Genomic DNA, 23,366 nt, shown 5'->3' on the forward strand with positions numbered 1-23,366 from the left:
AACGTGCCTTAATATGTTAATGTACTATTGTAAGAAATGCACAAAAGACGTGCTTAATGCTGACCTATGACTGGGATGAATGAGTTGTATTAGATGAAAATTAAAGCGGGGGTAGAAGGAAACAAAGAGGAATAAAGGAAACACAAAGGAAACCGTGAGCTGCTCCACAGTCTGTGATGGTTAATGAATTAGAGCTGGCCTCCATGCTGGGGCCAGAAACACAGTAGCACAGGTTAATACTGACAGGTTAAAGAGGGCAAGATAGAGAAATGTCCATGTAACTGACTAAACAACTGACTGGCTTGTTGGCTGGAATGGTGACTGGATTACTGGCTAATTAATTACCATAATAGATAATTGAATAGACAGGTTACTTGACTGGCCGGCCATATGACTGTTTGGCAATGTGGTTGTTGGATTGGTACTTTCCTGGATGGCTGATTAAATGCAGGGATGAGGCAAACTGATTTAAGGGCTGACTGACTGATTGACTGTTGTGGAGACGGACAGTAGTTATTTGGCAAATGGCAGATGGTTAAAACTAACTAGGCTGGAATGTATCCGCCGCTCCTTTTTCTTCCCCCTTAGCCACAGTCAACATATCCCCACTGCTTTGGACATGAGCTTTTTTTCTTCAACACTTCAAACTGCAAAACATGCACGCTCAAATATTTTTCAACGCCATGCATCATCTGATAATAGATCCTCCCAGTGGCCACTGTACCTATGTGAAAAATGCCTCAAATGTGACCACAATTTGTGTTGCTCCCTGTGACTTAACACTTGATATTGGGACCAACGAATCCCTGTTAACTGGTACTGCTCTTTCAGTTTCTTCCTCCTTACTCTGATCTCTTGTGGTTCACATTGGTGACATGACTCTGTAGCATCGTTCCAGCTCAAATATCAAAAAATATATGGAGTGGTAATGTGCAGAGCTTGTTTGGGTTTACTGAGTGTGGCTGACAGGTTGAGGTCCTTTGGTCAAGGTGATGAGGAGAGGATAGTGGATGTTCTCATCGTAGGCGTCTTTTCCCTCTGTCAGCATCTGAGAAACACACAACATGAAAAGCATTAACTAGGCCGATAAAATCTACAGAAAATATGTATCCAAAATTTCGGTTTGATAAAATATTTTTCTCTAATTTCATTAATACTTAATGTTTCAGGGTGTCCTGGTTGCCTGTGGATTGAAGACGCTGACCATGTATCACAACATCGGCGGTTTGAGTCCTTAGTTGCGTGTTACACTGTAACCCCTCAACGCCTGCCATCTTTACGCTGTCATGCTATGGAAATTAAGGCAAAAATGCCCCCAAAGCTACAAATGTATTACTTTTATTATAATCTAATTTTCTTGTTCTCTTCTGTGAATATTTCATTTGAAAACCCTGTCAAGAAAATCATACTTGCAACCTGACAGGTCAGGTCAAGATCATTAGAAATAACAAGCTCAGAAGCGGACAATATTGAAAAGGATGTGCCGCACATCAGCTGAAAAAAAAACATAAGCGGAAACTAATGACAGAAAATAAATGACTCTAACCATTGAAATGAAATATTACCACTGCATTAATTAACTAATTGTTCCAGCTCAAGTGTGCAAACTCCTGCACACACACACACACACACACACACACACACACACACACACACACACACACACACACACACACACACACACACACACAGAGCTTTGTGGGATCCCCGTGTGCCCTTTTAAGCAGACTTTGCAGTGTGGGCATGAACCTGCTAATTAGCTCGCCCAGCGTCTGGCCAAATGATCAGAGACTTATGAAAGTGAGTTTAGTGGGTCTGCTCATGTGAGAGTGTGTGATTGTCTGTGTGTACGCGTGTGGTGAGACCAGGATAGGGCAGAACTGTGTGAAATGGAAACAGAAACTCAAACTGACCCCGAATTCATTCCCGTCAGCAGCATGTAAGTAATATGCAAGTGACAGTCCAACCAACTCAAACCTACTTACATTAACTCAAATACTGACTTTGTGCTCTTTTCCCCAAAAAAATATGAAAATCAAGTTGCAGGGGCTCTTGTTTTATTGCATTTCTTCATCAAAATATGCAGATCCGCTAATACTCTTCTGCACTTCTACTCCTCAATGAAAGAGACTGTATAGTTTGTTTTAGCTCAGATAGACCTCAGTGAAACTCAAATCCCTGGAGGTCTCTCGCTTTATTCAGCTTTATTAAGACACACATAATACGTTTAAAAGACAGCTACAAACAGTTATAAATGCCTGTGATCTGCAGTGTAGTGTGTGTCTGTGCAGGTAGCATGTAGTGATGGAGAAGTTCAAGAGGGGAGCAGGGCTATGGACTTTGGGTGGTTGTTAGGAAGCGTTCAGGCTGACATTAGCACTGCATGACTAAACGCAATCCCCTATTCATTTCAATGAGACTACTGCATTCACACAGCAGGGGCGCCAACGCAGACAACGGCATCAAAAAAGTTAAGTCAAGTCTCATTTACAGAGCACATTTGAAAAGAACAGGTGTTGACCGAAGTGATTTAAAGGGTATCTAAAACATTTAAATGATAAATTGTATTGAAATAATGAATACAAAAAGAAATAGATAAATAACAGTAACACACAAAACTGAAAACAATTTCCTCATCCCACAAAAAAAGTTAAGGCTCGCTCAACTTTTGCCCGCAACACATTCCAGGTGGATCACTTGTTAACATTACTTAATTATGTATCTATTATCCATACACATACACCTGTATATGATGGAAGTATAAAGGTGTAACATTAGAGAAAGTGGTGGTCCTGAACACTTCTTATGAAAATAATCCACAATGTCACAACACTAGGCTTGTGTGATTTAAGTTACTACCTCACTCACATGTCTCATCACTCTTTTCCCCACCCTGTCCTCACAGTGAGAGATCTTCACCTCTACACCGTCTCTTCCCATTCCGCCTTTTTCAAATTGCTCCCCTTTTCTGCTGAATATGACCAAACTGCTCTGCCTTACCCCTCTCTCCCTCGGTCCCTGCCCCCCCCCCCCAGTACCCTTCATGTGCGTTATCTTCCTACGGCCATCCCTCCAGGCACCGGCCGGTGGTTGAACCTCTGACCCCCAGAGAGAGAAAGAGAGATCGAGGGAGGCAGGGAGAGGGAGAGCAGACGGCCCAGGGGTGGTTGGGCGTGGAGGGGCAGCTGCCTGCCCCCCTGTGCTAAGCCCGCTATGGGGACCACAGCCAGCATTCACATTCAAATTCTACCAGGCGGAAGGAGCAAGGAAGCGATAGATGGAGGGTTAGAGCGGGAGGGAGGGGGCCTTAACACGGTGAGGGCTAAGAGCTTGCAGAGGTGAAAAGTTTAACAAGCAAAGCTGTTCCTCCTGATCGCAGGCTGCCTAATCAGCTTCATGGGTGGCTGGCTAAATCGGCTCTCAACGCGACCCCCCACCCCACCAACCCAACAATCTTTTCTCTTCTTTTTTTTTTTTTTCCCTTTCCAAGGTGCAAGTCATTTATTGTATTGCCACTTTCGCCCCAGCTTCTGTCTCCCTCTCTCGTGCTCTCTATTTCTCTGCCCACTTCGTTTTTTCCGTTTATTCTTGCCCTGCTTGTATAGACCGGAGAGAAAGTGAACAAGGTGGAAACAGAGAGAGGAGGGGGGCTTTGAGACAAGGGAGGGATGGATGAACCGGATGTCTGGGGTCTCTCTCGGCAGGATTATAGGAAACAGAGAATGAGGGATTGGGTGGATGGAGAGACGAGTAGAAGAAGGGATAGAAGGACAGGCTTGAATAAATAGAGAAGTGGGTCGTGATGTAGGAAATGGGAAGATAGAGGGGAGCAGAGGGAGGGAGAGTGGAGAAGGGTGAAGGAAGATATAGGGGGGAGGGAGGAAGGGGGTGGCCATGCAGCTGAGGGGGAAGAGAGGAAAAGAATGAAAGAGGGAAACAGAACGAAAGAGGCAGGGAAATGAGTGTGAGTGCACGGACACAGTGGGGATACTATTTATGCATGCGAGAGAGACGGGGGATGTACACATGTGCACACACACTCTAATGTGTGTGTGTGTGTTTGAGAGAAATTAAAATTCATGACTCTCTCTTCACAACCATTTGAGTAACAAGATTAAGATGGCGGGTTAGAAAATAGCGCTGGCATTATCAGGCTGCTTGCAGTCCCTCCAGCTGCTTGCCTCTCTATTCCACAACAGTGGGGATAAGAGGATAACGCGCTAGCCCTGTCTGCCCGTCCCAGCACACGCCTTACACACACACACACACACACACACACACACACTACCGCTGCACATCGGGCCTGCCTGCCTGCTGTTTGTAGTCCCTCGAGTGTGTTTGTGTCAGAGGGTGAAAGTGTGTGTATGTTTGGAGAGTAGCGAGCTGGGGGTCTGGAGATGGTTTGTAAAAAGAAATGCTAAAAACACTCCCAGCTCACACAAACCCGTACAAAGCAAACATTAAGATAGGCAGCATATTCCAAACAAAATCAAATCTGACTTGTGTCAAATCTAGCACAGGAACGAGGAATGCAGGGATATGCACAGCTACTGCAGCCACGTTTGTTTAACGGCGTCTGTGCCAGATGGAGGAGCTTGTGAGTAGCAGTGGAAGCATGAAAGGAAGTAAACTCGGACTCATTTAGAAACTCAACCAGTTACAGGAGATTGTTGCGCGACGGTGTGAATATTTAGATTCGTTTGGATTTTGATTGGAGTGAAGCTTGCTTAATTATCACCTTGTTAAAGCACAACATGTACTCTAACAGTAGAACACAGTTGAATTCTTAAACATTAATTTGATTACTTTACATTATTTTGTGTATACATTTGCCATATAATGATAAACTGACCACAGAAAACTGTCGGTATTGATATCTTGATAATAATTTCAACCATATCAGCTACACAAATATTTGAATTACACTGCGCGGTGGCCTACCGATCTGTTCAATTTTTAACTACAATTGGACTTAAAAATAAAAGATGTGCACGTTCATCTCATTTTTGATAATTTTCTCATAAACATAACAAATTAGACTGATCAAATGAGCACATCAATGGAAAACTTTACTACATAATGTATAACTTTTATTCCAACACTATCGAATTAAACGCAGTGACAATGACTAAAAGTTAATTTAGTGTAATATTAAGCCAGTGTTTTCTTATGAATTCGATATATTTTCACAGATAAAATTGTCAGTATTAAAAAAGTAACATGTAGACTTTTCAGTTCCATCTTTCTCCTCAAAATGACTACACCTGCTCTTGGTGGAGACGTCTTTGATTTTTTTAAGCCACAGTGAAAGAAAATCCATAGTGTGTGTTCCACTGCCGGTTCTGATATGCATTTGTCTTGTGTTCTGGTCCACCAACTGAAAGTAAATATAGCTGAAGAAAGCTAATCTGTAGTGCAAATGAGTAGCAGCTGCTAATTCGGCTGTATGTGTGTGTGTGTGTGTGTGTGCGCGCGCACACATTGGTAGTGTATGTTTCACTGTGATATCATCATGCGGTGTGTGTTTGTGTGTAATGTCTAGCCAATATGCTGTCTGAGTGATGTCTGGTCTGTGTGGGATTGTGATATAGCTTGTTTCTTAGCTGTGTGGCTGTGGCTGTGTGTGTGTGTGTGTGTGTGTGTGTGTGTGTGTGGAATGGTCAGTCAGGCACATACAAGCACACACACAGAAAGCCACATAGGGCTTGTTCAGAGTGTTCATCAGAAGATAAGCAGAGGAGACTTAATCACCTTCAGATGTGAGGGGGGCACTTCAACTTGTCCTCATATCCACACGCAGCACCTGACCCCACTGTGTGTGTGTGTGTGTGTGTGTGTATGTGTGTGTGTGTACTGTTTGCATCAAGCAGATGGAAGTGTGCATTTCACGTGCGAGTCTAATGGTGTGACATTCCCCTTGCATGTCAAAGAATAGAAAGAAAGACCAGCATCATTTTCATAGTTTTGTTTGATTTTTATATCCCACAACAATTTTAGTCTGAATTTTACTGTTCACATTGTGTTGTTAACTCTCATCACTAAAACAGGTCTGAGTGGCAATTTTCCCAAGCGGTTGAGGTGCTGAATCATTAGAATTATTCGATGGCTGTATTCTGTGGCCTTGAGGCTCAATCAATTCTCTCCGCAGCTTTTTCAAAGAAAGTTGTGTTTCTTTTAAATTTACGGCAATGGCAGCATCCACTTTAATCCTACCGGAGCCACTTCTTTCTTTCCGTCCCTCTTACCTTATTTTTTCTCTCTCTTCTCCTTTTCTTCCTCCTTTCAAAGTCAGTTTTTATTTATTTCCAAGAATCTTGTGTGCTTTTACTGATACAACATATGTTGCTGTTCCCACTTCACCTGAGGCCAAAACCACCAACTATAACAAATAACATCTGAAGCCATTTCTCTTAAATTGAATGTACTTTACAAGTGTTCATCCATTTATGTTTGCTCAAAATCATTTGTGTTTTTCTGTTTAGAGAGAGTCTCTCTAAACGAAACAGAAAATTTTAACTTTTAACTTGTCCTCAATTAATCAGGGTTATTTTTAAATAAAAAAATACAAATCAGCAACAAAACATATTCATATAATACTTAATTTATTACATTTACTGGCAAAAATTCCTGGAAATGTCCTGCGTCCCACCTGGTCTTAGGTTTTTGCTACTAAAAGACTGATTTAGATGTAGGGAACGATGGTGGCTTTGGTTAATTACTGAATGCGTAATTGAATCTCGTGTTTCAAGTCATGGTTGATTTTTTTTTAAATATTTAACTAAAACCACTTTCTTTCCCCGACCTAAACTGAATGCTGGCCTAAAAATAACCAACAAAATGTTATTTGTTTATTTTCTATGAGGGGATATTGCAGAGAAAACAATTGGCATACGCTGTAGTATATTTACAATAAACAGTTTCGTTGTTATGTTAAAACAAATGTAACCTGGTTGGCATTATGTTTCCAACTAAATGTGTTTGCTAATTTAAATTAGTTGTATATTAACATCTTAACTTTTTAAGAGACAGGATTTGCACAAACTGGTGACAGACAATGCAAAATGTCATGCAGGGTGGTGTCGATTGTGACTTGACCTCAGCTTTAAACCTGTAAATGTGTGCTCACCCGAAACATGTTTGAAAGGTTCCAGAGTCCCTTATATATAAAATGTGTGAGGGATTGTGATGTTAAATCTAGTGGAGGGCTAATAGTCAAGAGAGAGAAGGAGAGGAGTGAGATTCTTCGATGCTGAGGCTCAAGCCACTTTAATGGTCAGTCTGTCCAATTGTCCCACCAGTGTAGGTGAGCGTGTGTGCACCAATTTAGTCCACTCCTTGCTGTCCTGTTCTTCTGTAGCTGTGTATGTAATGGAGTTAACAGCTGGACTCCACTTCTTTAAACACTGCCTACTTGTGTGCTTTCTGTCACTTCTCTTTGTCACTGTCCTTCTCTCTCCTTGCCTTTCCCTCTCCGTCTTCCTCTCTGTGCCAAGTTAAGGCCGCTTGTTTTAGCTCCGGTGTGTCTCACAAAGTGTCTCTACACCTATGACGGCACCTACCTGTCACCCTAAGCGGCCACACCTTCAATTATGCCTAACTTTAAGGGTTAATGATTGACACAGGTGAGTTATGTAAAGCAGAAGCCAATAAGAGGGTTCATCTGTGTCAAATTAACCACCATGAATAATTACATTTCAGCACAGAATGAGGACTGTGAATTCCATGTTGTTCCTTGTTCCCTGGAATTATTTTGCGGACTTGGAAACCATCCTTCAATTTACACCAAACATTTTCTTACAACTGCTGCCTTTTGTTAAAACATGAGGCAAGAAGATACTCTGGTGCCAGGCTGAAGTTCTCACAGAAACTGTTGTTTGGCTGATGGTCAATACAGCAAAACAGTTGCACAGATCATGCACGCTGCTGTTGTTTTATCATACTGTGGTTATAGTCACAAATATTTATATGACTCATTCTATGAGCACCTTGCCTGCAGACTTTGATAGCATCAGTTTTGATTATGTCTCTTTAAACAAAACAGCTTTTTTTTGTACGGGATGCAGAGTGCTTTGGAGTCAAGCTGACTGTCCGAGTGTCTTTCTGTTCTTGTGCTAGCTTCTTACCTTTAAGTGAACATCCCAGACCTGAGCATCATACTGCTGGTGTTGAGAGGCACAGAGTCCGGCCTGCTGGGCCAGTTGACAAAACAGTCTCAGAGTTTCACCTCGCAGTGGAGCAAACACCAACGCCATGCCCTGGATAGGAAATGAGAGGAGGCTGAGTACTTTTAGAGTGTTGTTTAGCTTTACAAACACACACAGTTAGTTGCCTGTATGCCTCTCTTTCCTTTGTTTTTTACTGGGTAAATATTAGATGATAAACCAAAAAAAAAACAAAGCTCTACTAACCCAACCAACCTGTGAACACACATGTGTCGTCTGACTTGTCTTCTCATGCGACGTGTACAAGTGTTTGTGTCTGTGTGTGCGTGAGAACGACAGAGGGACAGTATATGTGCACATTCATCACAGACGTCCCGCAAACACTAAGAGGATTACCAACAGGTTCAAAGTTTCTTTGAAATCCTTCAGCTTTCAGTTGTTTTTCATGTTGCTCATGTTATTATTGTTTTTAATAAATGAACCAAAGAGGCATGGTCATGCAAACACACGCGTACAGCAAGCAGGATCACGATGATTTTTCATCTGTATAACCCCCCCCCCCAAACACATAGCAAAAGCAAACAAACAACTCCTCCTAGCGCTAATCAGCTGATTAAGGGGATCCAGCCCACCGGATCGACCACCTTTGTCAGAAACAACAAATTAGTGCCATTAGATAGAAGAATTAATTGCTTTGTTAATTGCTTAATCAGCTTAGCAAATTATTAAATATTTGGCAAAGCTGGTTGTGGCAGCGGCAGTCTGATGGCCGACACTCAAATCATATTAGCCCCTAAATTATCTCCACTGGATTAAAGAGAGAGAGACATGAAGAGAGACTTAACACAGATGTACAACAATGGCCAGATGTCACGTCTGTCACTCCAAACAGCGGCTCCTGCATTCAACTGCAACCGAGACACATATTCGCGTTGTAGGTTTTACTGCGGGTGTCACTGTGTGAAATGTCAGCTGAGGAAACGCGTGTCACTGCTGGCAACAACCTGAACGTAATATTAATCATATAATCCTTTTGTCTTTCGAGTTCCCTCTGCTGCTTGTAGAAAATGTAATAAATACTGGCTTTTAAAGTCAGTTAACCTTTTTTTTCTAAACACTAAAACCAAGTGGACAGTTTCACTTTTATGTGCCCGGGTTTTATCATCTGTCGCTGAGTTTTCTGCAGAAAGAGGTTCTAATGAAAACAGGTCTGTGAATTGATTCGAGACAGTGTTTAGGAAATAACTGGTTGCTGTTCAATTTTGATTGTAGTTTGTAATTTGGGTGAACTGACACTTCAATGACTTGGTGCTGTTCTGCAAACCACATTATAACCAGCATGTTAACAAACAACAAGAGAATCAATGTTGAGATTCTAAATGAAGAGACATGTATCCTCCTCCATTTCTCTCAGCCTCATCTCTCCTCACTGTCCATATTCTCACCTTTCCCATTCCTCTCCCTCCTCCTTTCCTCCCATCTTTCCCATCAGTCTCTCCCCTCCCTCACCCCTTCCTGTGTCCTCTCCTCCTCCTCCTTCTTCTTCTTCATATCTCCTTCCCTCCAGTCCTGTATTCACCTCTTTTTCATAAACAGATATTCTGGCCTCTGTACTTAAAACGCACCCCTCCTCCCTCAGATGAATAGAAACCTCAACCCGATCTCTTCCAGCCTTTTGCTTTCTTTTCCCCCATTTGCTTTGGCTGTCACAGCGTGGGGTCTTATCGTGAGGCCAAAAGGGAGAAGTTGCCTCAGATTTATGATTAAGGGAAAGCCGGAGCGAGAGAGACGGAGATCAGAGCGATGCATTCAAGTTGCTCATATTAAGCATTGAAGCATTACATGATATTAATCCTGTCAGACTATTAATGTGTACAGGGTTTTGGGCAAGGCCTAATTATGATTAAGAGGAGTGGGGTGGTGGCTTAGAGGAAGGTGATAAGCAGATATTAGCCACACAGAGGCAAACACACATATACACACACACTTACGTTGGGTCGCAGTAATCTCCTTATAGCATCAACCAGGCTGGCTCTGTACTGGTCGAGAAACAAACTGGGAGGGAGAGGGAGAGGCAGGTTAGAATGCATTTCTATGATAGCAGCTCCAGCTAAAGCAGCAGGCTATTTATTTTCTTTTGTTCACAAATAAATCCACCAACAGGAAGAAGGGGGAAAACAATTTGCATGAGTAAGATGCTCTTCCTTTTTGTTTACGTTTGAGTTTCCATGTGTATTCACCTCAGACTGTGTCGAGGCATTGAGAGGAATGCAGAACATCAGAAAATCCAACGTGCACAGATACCATCGGCAACACTAAACACAAACGTGTGTGTGCGCGCAGACATACACACGATTATGGGGCACTTCAAAGTAGCGCAAAAGCACCTTGAATTTGAGGAATTAATACCTGGAGTGTGCACTCTGAAGTTAATAAGAAGATATAAGTACAAAAACAACAAACAAAGGAAAAATAAATCAGGAATAATTAACTGGCTCTATTGTACATTAAACATAAGCGTACTGTAACATGCACGTGTCTGTGGGAAAGACTGTGTAAATGGGAATTAGAGCATTTGTGCTTGCATGTTGTCACAACATATGCAACTTCACAAACAAAATGATTAGCACCAAAGACCAATTTTAGGCCTACGAACATTTCTGAGAATATCAGTGGGCAAAAGAGAAATGTGAGTTATATACTGACAAACAAATGTTTACATGGTCACTCATGTGTTGGGGAGGTCATGACAATCAGCTCCTTGTAACTTGTTCAAACCCTGATATAAACAGTGTAACACTAATTAAGTGACAAAAGTGTTTACTTCTTTATCCGTACATAATCAACTTTTTGAAAACAAGTTGATTTTACATAATGGGGAGTTTTAGATGGGATGGAGATAATACAACACACACACACACACACACACACACACACACACACACACACACACACACAGGCCCACATCAACTCCAATCATTCTAAACAAAGTAACACCTGTCTCTATTTCCACAAAGACACATTTCAATCCATTATGCAAGTAAGTAGAGCGGTGTGTGTTTGTGTGTGTGTTTGTGTGTACCTATTATCACAGATGAGAGTGGAGTAATTTGACTAAAATGGAACAATACAGTGCGGATTTGACATAATCCGGCACATCCGTCCAACTGGCCAGCGGAGTGACAATCTGGTCGTAACTTTCCAATCACAGCCTCTGACCTGTCCTCGTGAAAAATCCTCTGATCCCAGAGAGGAATGAGAGGTGCACGTCAGAGAACCCGCTCTCTGCATCTCTGCCTACATCTACACAAAAGAAAGGATTTACCATCACAAGCTCTCACCGAAACCAGGATGTGTGTCCGTCTGTGGGAAGTTTGTTATTCTTCTAAGGTTAGACAGAGGTGCAAAAGTTTATTTGACTTGAAAGGTGAGAGGTTTGTGTTTGGTTTATTTTGCCACCGATATGAGTTCACGGGAAAGGCGAGTGGAAAATAGGAAGTGAGCTACGTTGGGTGGAGCCAACAGCTGAAATACACACACACACACACACACACACACACACACACACACACACACACACACACACACACACACTGAGGGCAGGGGAAGGACATCATGTCATTAAAAGGGCAAACAAAAAAAGAGCCAGAGTCATTGCTGATGAAAAGTTCTACAGCTACTGACACTACAACATTGTGACAAATCAAGCCACATACTGTATGTTGCATAAGGTAATCATAACAACAAATACTCATTAATGTAACTCATGTACTGCCAGTCATTCAGAAAAAAAGACAAAGTTTAAGATTATTATTACAGGGCCAACAATTCGTAATTTCCACAAAAACTGGGGAAATAAATGTTATGGAATACAAACAACATGGTACGAATACCCTAAGAATTTGTAAAATGCACCCATCCAGAAGGCAAGACAATGAAGAGCGGAATCTGAACAATGATTTAAGATTTAAAGGGAAAGAACACCACCACTGCTATAAAGCTGGCAGTACTGATCATATAGTGTATCTGCCCATCTTATATCGCTGTTCGTTAATTATTATCTCTGCCTGGAGAATCATGTGAAAGCCCATGGCGTCAGTGGGTGAGTGAGCGTGAAACTCTGTGTCTGTCCAAGGATAATCTCGCATTGTGCTGCAGCAAACTGCATAGTATTTTGGGTGCCCAGATACGGGTGCATGCTCAAGGACCTCTTTTGGTTGCGGTGACTGACACTTCTCAAAACATCTTTTATTGCCAGACTAATTCCAGTGATAACACAGCTGAATGCACCTCCGGACCCCAGTTGCTTCTCTCACTTTAAACACATAGTACAATGTAATGAAAAGTGATATTCTGGTGGGACTTTGCCACTCAGAGGAATGTCTCTTAGTCTATTACACTGTAGGCTGAGAGTCACAGTTAAATAATGCCAGTGTAATAATCTCAAATTGAGTGGAGTACCACTTTAAAGTCGTCTCTGATGCCCCCCCGACTGTCAGAGACCTATTGTCTCACGCTGACCCCCCGACCCAGAACAGCCCTGCGAACTCCAGTCAAAATTGACTGGAGGTCAAAGGTAACAAAACGGGCATGTGTGTGTGTGTGTGTGAGTACGTTGCTGCTATATTAGTCTGCTTACACACGTATGTGAACATGCAGGATGTCGTCAAGGCTGCAAGGCTGAGCCCATGGAAACACATGACATCATCTATTCAGCATTATCTTTTTCCAAGTGGAAATGAAGGGTTAATATGCAAGTTTTTTTATTTGTATGCATTACTAGGATTTTCAAATGTATTACCTAACAATTTATTTGAGGTTTTGCGACACTCGCATACTTATATCATATATTAGTTCATTTTAGGACTTAGGTGTCTTTTTTATATCCAAAATGATCCAAACTAAAACATGCAAGACGGTACTTTGTCAAAATCAGCTCTGAATTTTTATATCAAACTTCCTCCTAAATGTCAACATTTTAAACGACAACCTTGCCGCTATTAGTCTGTAAGTAATAGCCCTTTCAGTATGATTTCAGTTTTCTGTGAATTTTGTTGAAGTTTATTTTTTTAATGTTATATTATTTAATCCCAGTCCATCCGGGAAACTCTTACTACATGTAATGTCATGAGGGAAAACAAGAATAACTTAAGATAGGCGAAGAAACCTTGTGACCGTGTAAACAAAAAGAAACAAAACAACACAAACAAACAATGCGGTGTGTTAACCTATATCCTCTTAAAAACTCAGTTAATACCAAAACTATCATGCAGCACAACGCTGGTTTCCCTCTTTCATCCTATTAAGCTACAAAAGGATGTTTGTGTGGAGCTGGAAGTCAATCTTGGAAAGCGACTTACACTTTTCTTGGCTAAGAGACTTAGTGTGCCTCGAAGAATAACTTTGGACACCTCTTGTTTTTTGTTCAGATTTGCAAAACAGAAAAAAGAAGAAATGCAATAAATCATGTATGAACCAAAATTACAATAACTTTAATTACTTAATGCAATAATTTGTTTGACAGTACAATATTGACTTAACTTGTATCAGCAATGTGATATTGACTTACAGAATCTAATGAAGCATTAGCCTTGACTTAAGATCTTGCAGAATTGACATATTCTGATCAATAATGCAGATGAAAGTAATGAATGGCGAAAGCCCAAAAGAGGGTGAGGATGTTTTTGTACAGTAAATTAAACATAAACAATGTTTCTTGAACATGACCTGCAAGCCCCGAGCAGTACCCGCTTTATTTATTGTCTCATCGTCACCACATAAGCTATTGTGCTACGTCATCACATGGAGATTTCAGCAGTGATGCGTTTGTATGTAGAGTACCAGTAATCTTCCATCCAGTTAACTGACAGTCAGCTCTTAAGGGAACCACAACAAAAGGTGTCCATCAAAAGTGCACGTGTGGATTTATGCAAATGACACAGATACAGTGCAAAAAATAGATCAAATGCACACGTGCACAAACTAACACACACATAAACAGAGCTTTATCTCAGAGCCCACACATGGACAGCTTTTGGAGAAAGCAGACATGCCAACATCCCAGCCAAGGATCCTCTGCCACACACATGCCCACTGCAGGAATCCCTCTCTGCCTGAATCTCTCTCACACACACACACACACACACACACACACACACACACTACTGTTTGTCTTTCTCTCTGTAAATCACTTACATTTTGACTCCTCAATTTACTAGTTAAAAACTCTTAAAACTCAACCCCTTCTACTCTCATTTAACATTCTAGTCAAGGAATATGCCAATATTGTTTGTTTCAAAGGTTTCACTGCTGGACACAAGAATTCCCCTAAATGTCCATTCTCAGGGTACGTGCACTGGAGCTTTCAAGTTCCCAGAACACAAATTAAAGAATTCTGGATCACGATTGGCTCTAAAGTAGATGTAATGTCACAAAATCTACGTAAAAGTGTACAACTAAGATGGAAGCTTGTCTCCTTCAGCAGATGAATATGACAACAGCCCTCTGGTGTCAAACTGTGCACAGAGAAGGTCAAACTTCAAAGTGAAATAACAACAAACTTTACTGTTTTTGAATTTGTTTGATTTCTCTTTTAGCCTCTCATTCTCTCGTCTTTTCACAATCTTCTTTCAAGCAACCTTCACAGCTCTGCTGCGTATTCCACGACTCCTTTTGTAGGTTCATGTGTTTTAATCTCTACTTGCAAAGGTAAAGCAAGAGAGCAGGAAGAATGAGAAATATATTTCAACAGTAAAATGTAATATTTACAGAAAGTGGGTGACTTTCTGTACCACTCAAGACTTAACAGTTCTTCTTTTGAATAATACTCTTCAAGGATATTCAAAGAAGTTAGCACGTAATGGACCTCTGATACACAATGTTCCACCAAACTCTTCTCCTTTCCTTGCCCCCCTCTTCTCTTCTGCCCCCCTCGCTTCTCAGCGGTAGTTCCGCTGCTACAGGTGGGAGCTATAATTAATCGGAGTGGAAGCTGCGTTGTTGACCTTTTCGCAGGTGATCATCGCCACGATGCGCCCAGTAATCGGTCAGCCATCACTCTTCAACCATCGCCACTGCAATTATCACACTGTCACTCACTCACATACACGCGCAGAAAGGATGGCACCACAGAGAAAAAAACATCTTGCAGAACACCCACTGCACAGACAGACCCGTGACTAAAGCATGCATCTGCTGAGAAGAACCTGCAATATCAAAAATTCACATGCAATTTACTCCGTTCTCACACTGCCTGCTTCTGTCTATCGCACACACATGTGCATACACACTAGTCCGCTGTAAAGTATCCTCTATTAGCTGCCGGCTCTCTTTCTCTCTCTGGGTGCTGTACCTGACTATTACCTGTAATGACCGTGACATTACAATAATGATAACGGCGTTTGCTAATGCTGCACTTAGCACACATGCACACACTTGTACAGATAGATACACACACACTGTACACAAGCTACATTTCTTCAGTGTTTGTGAAGCTGGAAAATAGTGAAGTACTTTCACTTCAACCAACAGCATGTCCATCTACTCATTGTGTGTGTGTGTGTGTGTGTGTGTGTGTGTGCATATGTGTATGTCAGTGTGCAGGCATGGTGGTAAACGGATGTAAATGCTATAAGCAGCTCATCTATCCCTGGTACCTCACCACTTTTTGAACTGCCTCAGTGAGCTCCACCAGGTAGGGTAAGGTTCCTCAAAGTGTTGCTTTCAGTGTCCGACAATATCAGGAAAGGTCAGCAGTTCTCCTCTTCTGCTAAAACGCTCACACATAGTCCCTCTTTATGATCTGCGTGATCTCCTCCCATGCCTGCACACCCTCTGGCCTACCTATTTGTCTGCTGATTTTAAGGTCTGCTGCATGTGTCACCCTCCTAAAAGTTTCTACATCACTGCCCACACGAGCATTGAAGTACCCCCAGCAGGACCCCGAGATGCACTGAATCACAGCTAAAGATTTTAGCTATCATAACTCACTTGTATTGGAGCACGGGACTAGCCTGGTTGGTTGGCACAACTTCAGTTTTTCTTTAAATGCTAATAATTTACATTTTTTTAAATCCTATATCCAGGAATGTAGAAATCCTACATTCCTGTCAATATATTTTTTTCAAATGTTGATATGCTCGTGTCTCCATGATAAAGAGTACATAAGAGAGCATGTTTGATTCGTCTTTTTTCTCTCTCTATTAGATACTGCAGGTGTGTACCGACCCAGGATGCAGTAAATGCAATGAGCAGGGTGTACTTACCCTTTCATTTACCATTGCCGATCAGTGTGCATGTGTGTGTGTCTCTGTGTGTGTAAACAAGTCAAGGTATCACAATCCGCTTTGAACAAAGCTTTGATTGATTTGCCACAAAGAAAAGTAGGGAATCACAGAGCCATGCAAACTCTCAATTGCTTTCACATCATCATTCGTTCTATTCTTCATGTTTTTTCCAAGGATGTCACTGTGCAGGGTACACTACAACCATGATGCAGTTTACCTCACACAGCACAATTGAGTGATAAAAAGATGTTATTCTCAATTGGCCACAAGATCTACATTTCAATGAACGATAGGCTAATTGTTATGTTTATGTTGCTCTATCTCTCCATTTCCATCTCCATTTCTACTCCTCCCTCCATCCGCCCTCAACTCTTTCTTTATCTTACTGTGTCTCCTTCCTTGTCAAGGCGCAATTATTTGCAATTTGCCTAAGTCATCCATTTGCTGGGACACCAAGCATGAAAACGAGGTAATTTGGTGTAAAATGGAGGCAGACGGGCATCTGAGCATGTATGTATGAGTGTGTGTGTGTGAGGACACGGCAGGGGAAGGTCCAGGCGCTGGTGGGGGGCCATGCAAGAACTGTCACACAAAAGTGAAAATTAATGCCATTAATGCACACTGAGATAAATCTGTGTAAGTGTGTGTGTGTGTGTGTGTGAACCTACCAGTCTGCACACATGACAATGTCAAAGTGACCCTCTAGTGCCGAAATGTCTGACTCCGAGTCCCACCTCACCACCCTGTAAGCACACACATAAAACAGAAACCAAAGTTTAGTGTTTGCAGACTGAAGAAAGCCAGTTTTCATGAAACTGCACGTCGAGCAAACAGCAGTTTGTCTTTGACCGCCTCTTCTCCCTCTTTTCAACACTTTGAGTTCCCTTACACCCACTGTTCTTCTGCTTCAGTAGAGACTTGGAGAAAGTGTCAGGGAGGGACGACATGTCATCTGTGAGGTAAAGAGAAGGAGCTTCTGACATGACACTTGACATTTATACCATGTGAACACACACACACACACACACACACACACACACAGACACACAGAGAAGAATATATATGTTGCTATTCAACATCCCCACTGTCCTGTCCTCTCGCCTCCTTTTTCTAATCTCATTGGCGAAGCAGATTTACGATATAAATATAATGATTAAGAATACAAAAAGACAACAAATGCTTTGCACATTACTAAACAACATATACAACCCTATATACACTAAAAAACACAAAATGATGAAGAAAAAAATATGTATATTAATATATAAGATGTGCTATCGTGAAATGGGAATAGTAAGAACCAATAAAGAACTTTTTGTTTTGAAGGAGCGCATGCTTTCTTTTCCATCAAGCTCTGACATGTTTGGTTACTTCGATGGCAACGTCAGTTTTTTGCGCAGTAAAATATCACATTGTAGTTTGTTGTTTTGGTGGGGAGGGAGTCAAATTCTAGCCTTTTTGTGCAGGAAGTGGCGCTCTGTTTCTACGCGTGATGATGGCAGAACGGACAGTCTGTTTTCTCTGGGTTGCCAGGTTTGTTTGTGTCCACCAGTCTCAATGGCCAGATGGTTGTTTGTATTTCATTAATTTCCTTCTCAGTTACTTGGTCATTTCTGTTCAGTGCTAAACAGCATTGAAGTTTACTTTTTGTAGTAGATTACCAGCAGCTTGATTGTTCCAGATACTGTAAGGGTGGCGCTAACGCTGCGTACCATTGCCAGCGTCCATCTCTTTTCCACACCATTTTCCTTCTCTCTCAGACTGTTAGGCAGAGTGGGGGATTATTAATTAGGCATTATTAACACCCAGTAAACAAAACATTAGGCCCCGCTAGAAACACAATCTCAATTCACGGCAGGTGGTCCCTATACGCGCACACACATACGCATGCATGTGCTTACACCATCATGCGACATGCCCCTCCCTCTCCCTCCCCTAGTCCAATCGCATCGTGCCCTTTGCCCTCTCTTGCGGTGCAGCAATGACAGCAGGCATAATCTGAAAAGAAAACAATCAAAGTAATGTAGCCTAATTATACCTTTACTTTTTCACTCCATTGTCCACTCATGTAAATACGCGCAGGGGGGAGAAACGAAGAGAGAGAGAACGAGGGAAGAGGTAGGGGAGCAAAAGAGTCAGTCAATGATGAAATACCTTTTTTGAGGCCGCAACAACAATTAGATACGTTTTAGCCCGTCCTTGAACATTATGCGTGTGTGGGTGCAGGTAGTGGAAAGCCCTCTTAATGGTCTCTCGATCTCTATCAGAGGGAATCATTTTGCTCGGATGCACATATATGTACACAAACACACACACACACACACATACTCGCACACAGACACATCCTATATGAAGAATGGATATTACAGGATAAGCTTGATCTTTTGCTGTTCAAAATTAAAGACAGATAATAATCTAATTGTATTGTTTTCATACAAGAGATTCGTATAATACAATGGTATAAAAGATGTGTTGGTTCAAAACATCACTTACAGTTATTTGATGTGAAAATGTCAGCCACTAGTTAGGTCAAATACTGTAGTGGACATGATATGTTAGGTTGATGATCCAACATTGAAAACTAAAACATTTTAAGAAAGACAAAGAGCCAAGAAAATAGTCTCACCTGGCAGATACCTGTGTTGACCCAAACTTTCCAGCTTGCCTGTTTCTTTCGGCCAGCCCTCGAACATCTGACGCACCACGGTCAAGGATTCATCAAAGACACACACATTACATCCTCAACTGTATCGTGATGCTTGGAGATCTTGTACAATGTGAAATAAATGTTATCTCTATTTGCATACAGTACAAATGGCCAAAGATGTTTACAGGAGATAAAAATCATCGTTAGAAATGACTGAATCCTTGCAAATGGGCCTCAAGTGGACTTAATTCAAAAATAAAAGCATCTCTGAAACCATGCCTAATCGTGGGTGAGGGTTGAGTACATGTGTACATTTACATGTTGGAAACACGTTGTCCATCTCACTGTTGCGTTGTCCACCTTTTTAACTGCCACAAGAGTAGCGACAGAGTGGGCTACGGCAGAGCCCGCAACACAACCACAAGTTTAACTGGAACACGCATGAAGCATGCACTCATCCTTCCCCTCGAATGACAGGCAAACAGAGAGGGCCGGTAAGGAGGCAGACAGGGCCGGACAGCTGGTAAAAAAATGTATGGATTTTTTGACGGTCCACCTGCCATGATGTATCCAGGTTGCCAGATGGCCAGTACACCACTGCTAGCTGGCAAATTGTGTGGTAAGTAAGTGGCGTAACTCTCGATTGAGCAGAAGAACCACAGATGCCATGTGCTCTAGTTTTCATACAGCGCAAAAGGGAAATCAAGACTCTTTTTAGTTAAAAACACATATGGTAGACAACCACATATAGACAGCATGAGTGAGCAGAGATGATCTTCTGGGATAGAGAGCCAGCCTGCAGAAGGAGATCACAGCAGCCTCTCGCTGGATCAATGGGAAAGCTTTTAACCACAGACACACACATTTACACTGTCCCTCTCGCACACAAAGGCAGGGCGATTGATGTCAAGTTGTCTGGTAATACACTGGCTTGTGGAGTTGCAAAGCAATTCAATTAGGATTTCCTTGTCTTTAAAGCCTGCAAAGAGCTGAGACAAATCCAATCGACAGAGACAGAGAGTGAGAGAGCAGGAATGCGTGATAAATTGATAGATGGATTGATAGCTGGAGAGCTGATCCAAAACCAAAGAGGCCTCCCAGACACACTATAATATGTAGGTTAGCGCAAATTTATACACAGGCGCACTTACACAAGCATAAGCACACAACACACACACATACACACACACACCCACGCTGGACACCTGTGCATCAGTGTATTATGCATAGGGATGACAGGGCGAAGAGCAGGGCAGCTTACAGTAATCTCATCACCAGCACACCACTGGGGGAGAGGTCAGCGCATGCACGCACACACAAGAAGAAATAAAGAGGAAAAAGTGAAAGAGAGTGATTTGAGTACTATTGAACATTAAAGTGGAGGAATATTTGCTCCCATCACTTGAAGTAGACATGCATCAATCATTCTTAATGGAACATTTCAATTGATTTTCAACACAAGTATTGAAGGTCAGCAGAGTGTCTCCTCTCTATGGTGTGTCTGTGTGTGCGTGTGTGTGTGTGTGTGTGTGTGTGTGTGTGTGTGTGTGTGTGTGTGTTTCTGCAATAGAAATGAGGTCAACAACTTCTAAGGAAGGGGAAAATCTATTCACTGCATATATCAAAATGTCATCTATTCACAACTTCCCCTCCCGTTTATCTTCTCATCTATGTCACTGTGTAAAACTGAGCCATATCACAACCCACTATCTCTTTCTATTGTAACACTGGTAACACAATCAGGGCATGGGAGACAAACAGTGGCCATTAGCACAAGGCTAAGACCAACAGCTTCCTCAGAGGGAGGAAATGCCAAAGAGTGTCTGCAGTATGGGACAATTTGGCCAAGCCCAGAATAAATTATTGTTGTCTTTCTCAACCCTCCCTCTCTCTCTTTCTGTGTGTGTCCGATCTATACTCGCTATGATTTCACTTACAATTCTCTCTATGCATTTGTTCTGTGAAACAAAGCAGTCGGTCAATGGTGTATTGTTTGTGTGGCCAAGTGTGTGTGAGTGTGTGTGTTTTACAGGCTCCATAATGTTATTGTTTGGGTCTTATTGCGATCAGTAAAGGAGCATTGTAGCCAGATGAGACAGAGATATTGTCAGCACAGCTAAATATGGAAGTGCCATGTCGGTCACTGGAAGAAATTTATATTTCCTGTTTCTATGAAACCTCTGTAGCTAGTTTATGATGATTTTTTTCTTCTCTTGTCCGTTAAGTTATCGAGTGAATTAAGCAAGATCTGGGCGGATGGGAGAAAAAGGACAAGAATGATGAAAGAAGATGGGATGAAAAGAGAGGAAAAACAAGAGGCTAAAAAGGGGATCAGACAGGGAGAGGTGTGAAATGGGTAGAAAAGAAGAGCAAGATGGTTTGCAAGCTGCCAGAGTTGATCAATAACCCATTCAAAGAACAAATGTTGGCAACAAAAAAAAAATCTCACCTAAAGATTTGTCCTAAAAACTTAATTATAGGCCTAAACCTTAACCACACAAAACATTTCAAACAAACCTTGATTGTTCCTGATTTTAAAACACTCATCAAGCCCTAACCCTAGCCTTAGCATTAGATGAAGTCTCAAACAAAATCTGACAGGATGGCAATTACTGTGCTCTTAACATGGCATTGTGGGCAGCTAGGATTGGTAGATGCCATATTGAGCGCTAGTGCTGGTATTTGTCACTGTGGGTGCCCCATCTGCTGCTTCTGCCTAAAGAAAAAAGAGGTGGATGGCTATTTTTCCTTCACTCCAACCCAATCTCTGATTTCAAGGCTGAAACACAATACAGACACTACACGGACACAACACGGACACAATACAGACACTACACAGACACTATACGGACACAATACGGACACAATACAGACACAATACGGACACTACACGGACACTACACAGACACAATACAGACACAATACAGACACTACACAGACACTACACGGACACAATACAGACACTACACAGACACTACATGGACACTACACAGCAGGGCAGCATGTTTAGTTTTTGTTTAAACCGGAGGATGTAGTGGATTTTACAGACTCAAAAAGAAATGTTTTCACATGTGAAATCCGCCACGTGTCCGAATCTGTGATTTTTGAATTTCACACATTAAATGTAATGAACCACCCGTGCGTTTCAGTCAATGTATCACATGTTAAATCCTGTTACACATGTTATATTAGATGTGAGATTGTTGTCCTTTACGTTCACACAAAATTGACGTTTTAACTTTTATAATCTATATCGTATAAATTAACAAATATAAATGTGCTAAAATCGCATGTCTCGATATGTAAATTCATATGTGATTTTTATGCACAGACAAACAACACATTTTCTAACTGAAACCCCAATAACAAAAAAAAAAGACAAAAGTTCTCACATAAATAAATCCATATGAATGCAAATAAATAAGTGTGAGCTGGAGGAATGAGGCAGAGAAAGAGAGATGGAGAGAAGACGATGAAAGGATACTCTGAATGGACTTCTCGTTCCCATCTGATAGCAGAACTTCCCTCACGTCAGCACAAATGGCAACCTGAGAGACAGAGAGACAGGAAAGAGAAATGACACAACACAGAACAAAAGAACAAAACCAAAAGCACCCTTAGATGAAGCAAACATCTGAACGCATGCACACACACAATAATGACATAACCATATCTACAAAGCTTCACTCTTGGCAGCCCAGCCCGCCGCACTCCCTCTCTCTCTATTGCTCCCTCTCCTCCCTGCCATTTCCCTCTCTATCTTCACCCCATTTTTATGTCTGCATTATTTTAATCATTCAATCAAATCAGTCAATACTTTTATCATTGTGGCTAGCGGTGGGGGCTGCTATCTTGCTATCACTCTGTTCAGTAATTGCATTGTGACAGGGGATGATGGCAAGCGCAGAGCCTTTTCATTTGACGCTGGGTGTTTATCGGGCCGAGCCATCACTCCGTTCGCCGCTGTCACTCTGCACTCGGCTCGCCGGGCCTGCCTGATGCCCTTCATATAACTTTGTGGTGCAGACTGTGAGAGGCGAAGAAAAAGAGAGGGAGAGGGAGCGAGACGGGGAATGGATAGAAAGCTTTGTGCTCCACTGTGTGAGGGAGATAGAGATAGAGAGGTGTGTGCTTTAGTATAACCTCATCATTTCACATTCTCTTTTCTTTGCAGATGCCTTTTTTATATCACAAAGTGTGTCAGGCTGTCAATTTTTGTTAAGGAGTGTGTGTGTGCATATGCCCATGGGTGACTGTAAGTGCAAGTGGCTA

The 23,366-nt window shown here is 41.9% G+C and overlaps 1 protein-coding gene across 1 annotated transcript in view; it reads right to left on the reverse strand.

The window, feature by feature from the left end:
* Positions 1 to 867: 867 nt before the first annotated feature.
* Positions 868 to 23,366, reverse strand: part of LOC116398237 (calmodulin-lysine N-methyltransferase) — a 36,056-nt gene continuing 13,557 nt past the window's right edge. The window contains exons 3-8 of the mRNA XM_031874367.1: positions 22,579 to 22,710; positions 19,074 to 19,140; positions 17,116 to 17,190; positions 10,154 to 10,217; positions 8,124 to 8,255; positions 868 to 1,048 (exon numbers count right to left, since the gene is read on the reverse strand). Coding sequence (XP_031730227.1) covers positions 950 to 1,048; positions 8,124 to 8,255; positions 10,154 to 10,217; positions 17,116 to 17,190; positions 19,074 to 19,140; positions 22,579 to 22,710 — 569 coding nt within the window. The 3' untranslated portion in view covers positions 868 to 949. The remainder of the gene's footprint in view (positions 1,049 to 8,123; positions 8,256 to 10,153; positions 10,218 to 17,115; positions 17,191 to 19,073; positions 19,141 to 22,578; positions 22,711 to 23,366) is intronic.

This window comes from Anarrhichthys ocellatus, unplaced genomic scaffold (assembly GCF_004355925.1).
Source record: "Anarrhichthys ocellatus isolate YVR2014 unplaced genomic scaffold, GSC_Weel_1.0 scaffold3, whole genome shotgun sequence".
Lineage (NCBI taxonomy): Eukaryota > Metazoa > Chordata > Actinopteri > Perciformes > Anarhichadidae > Anarrhichthys > Anarrhichthys ocellatus.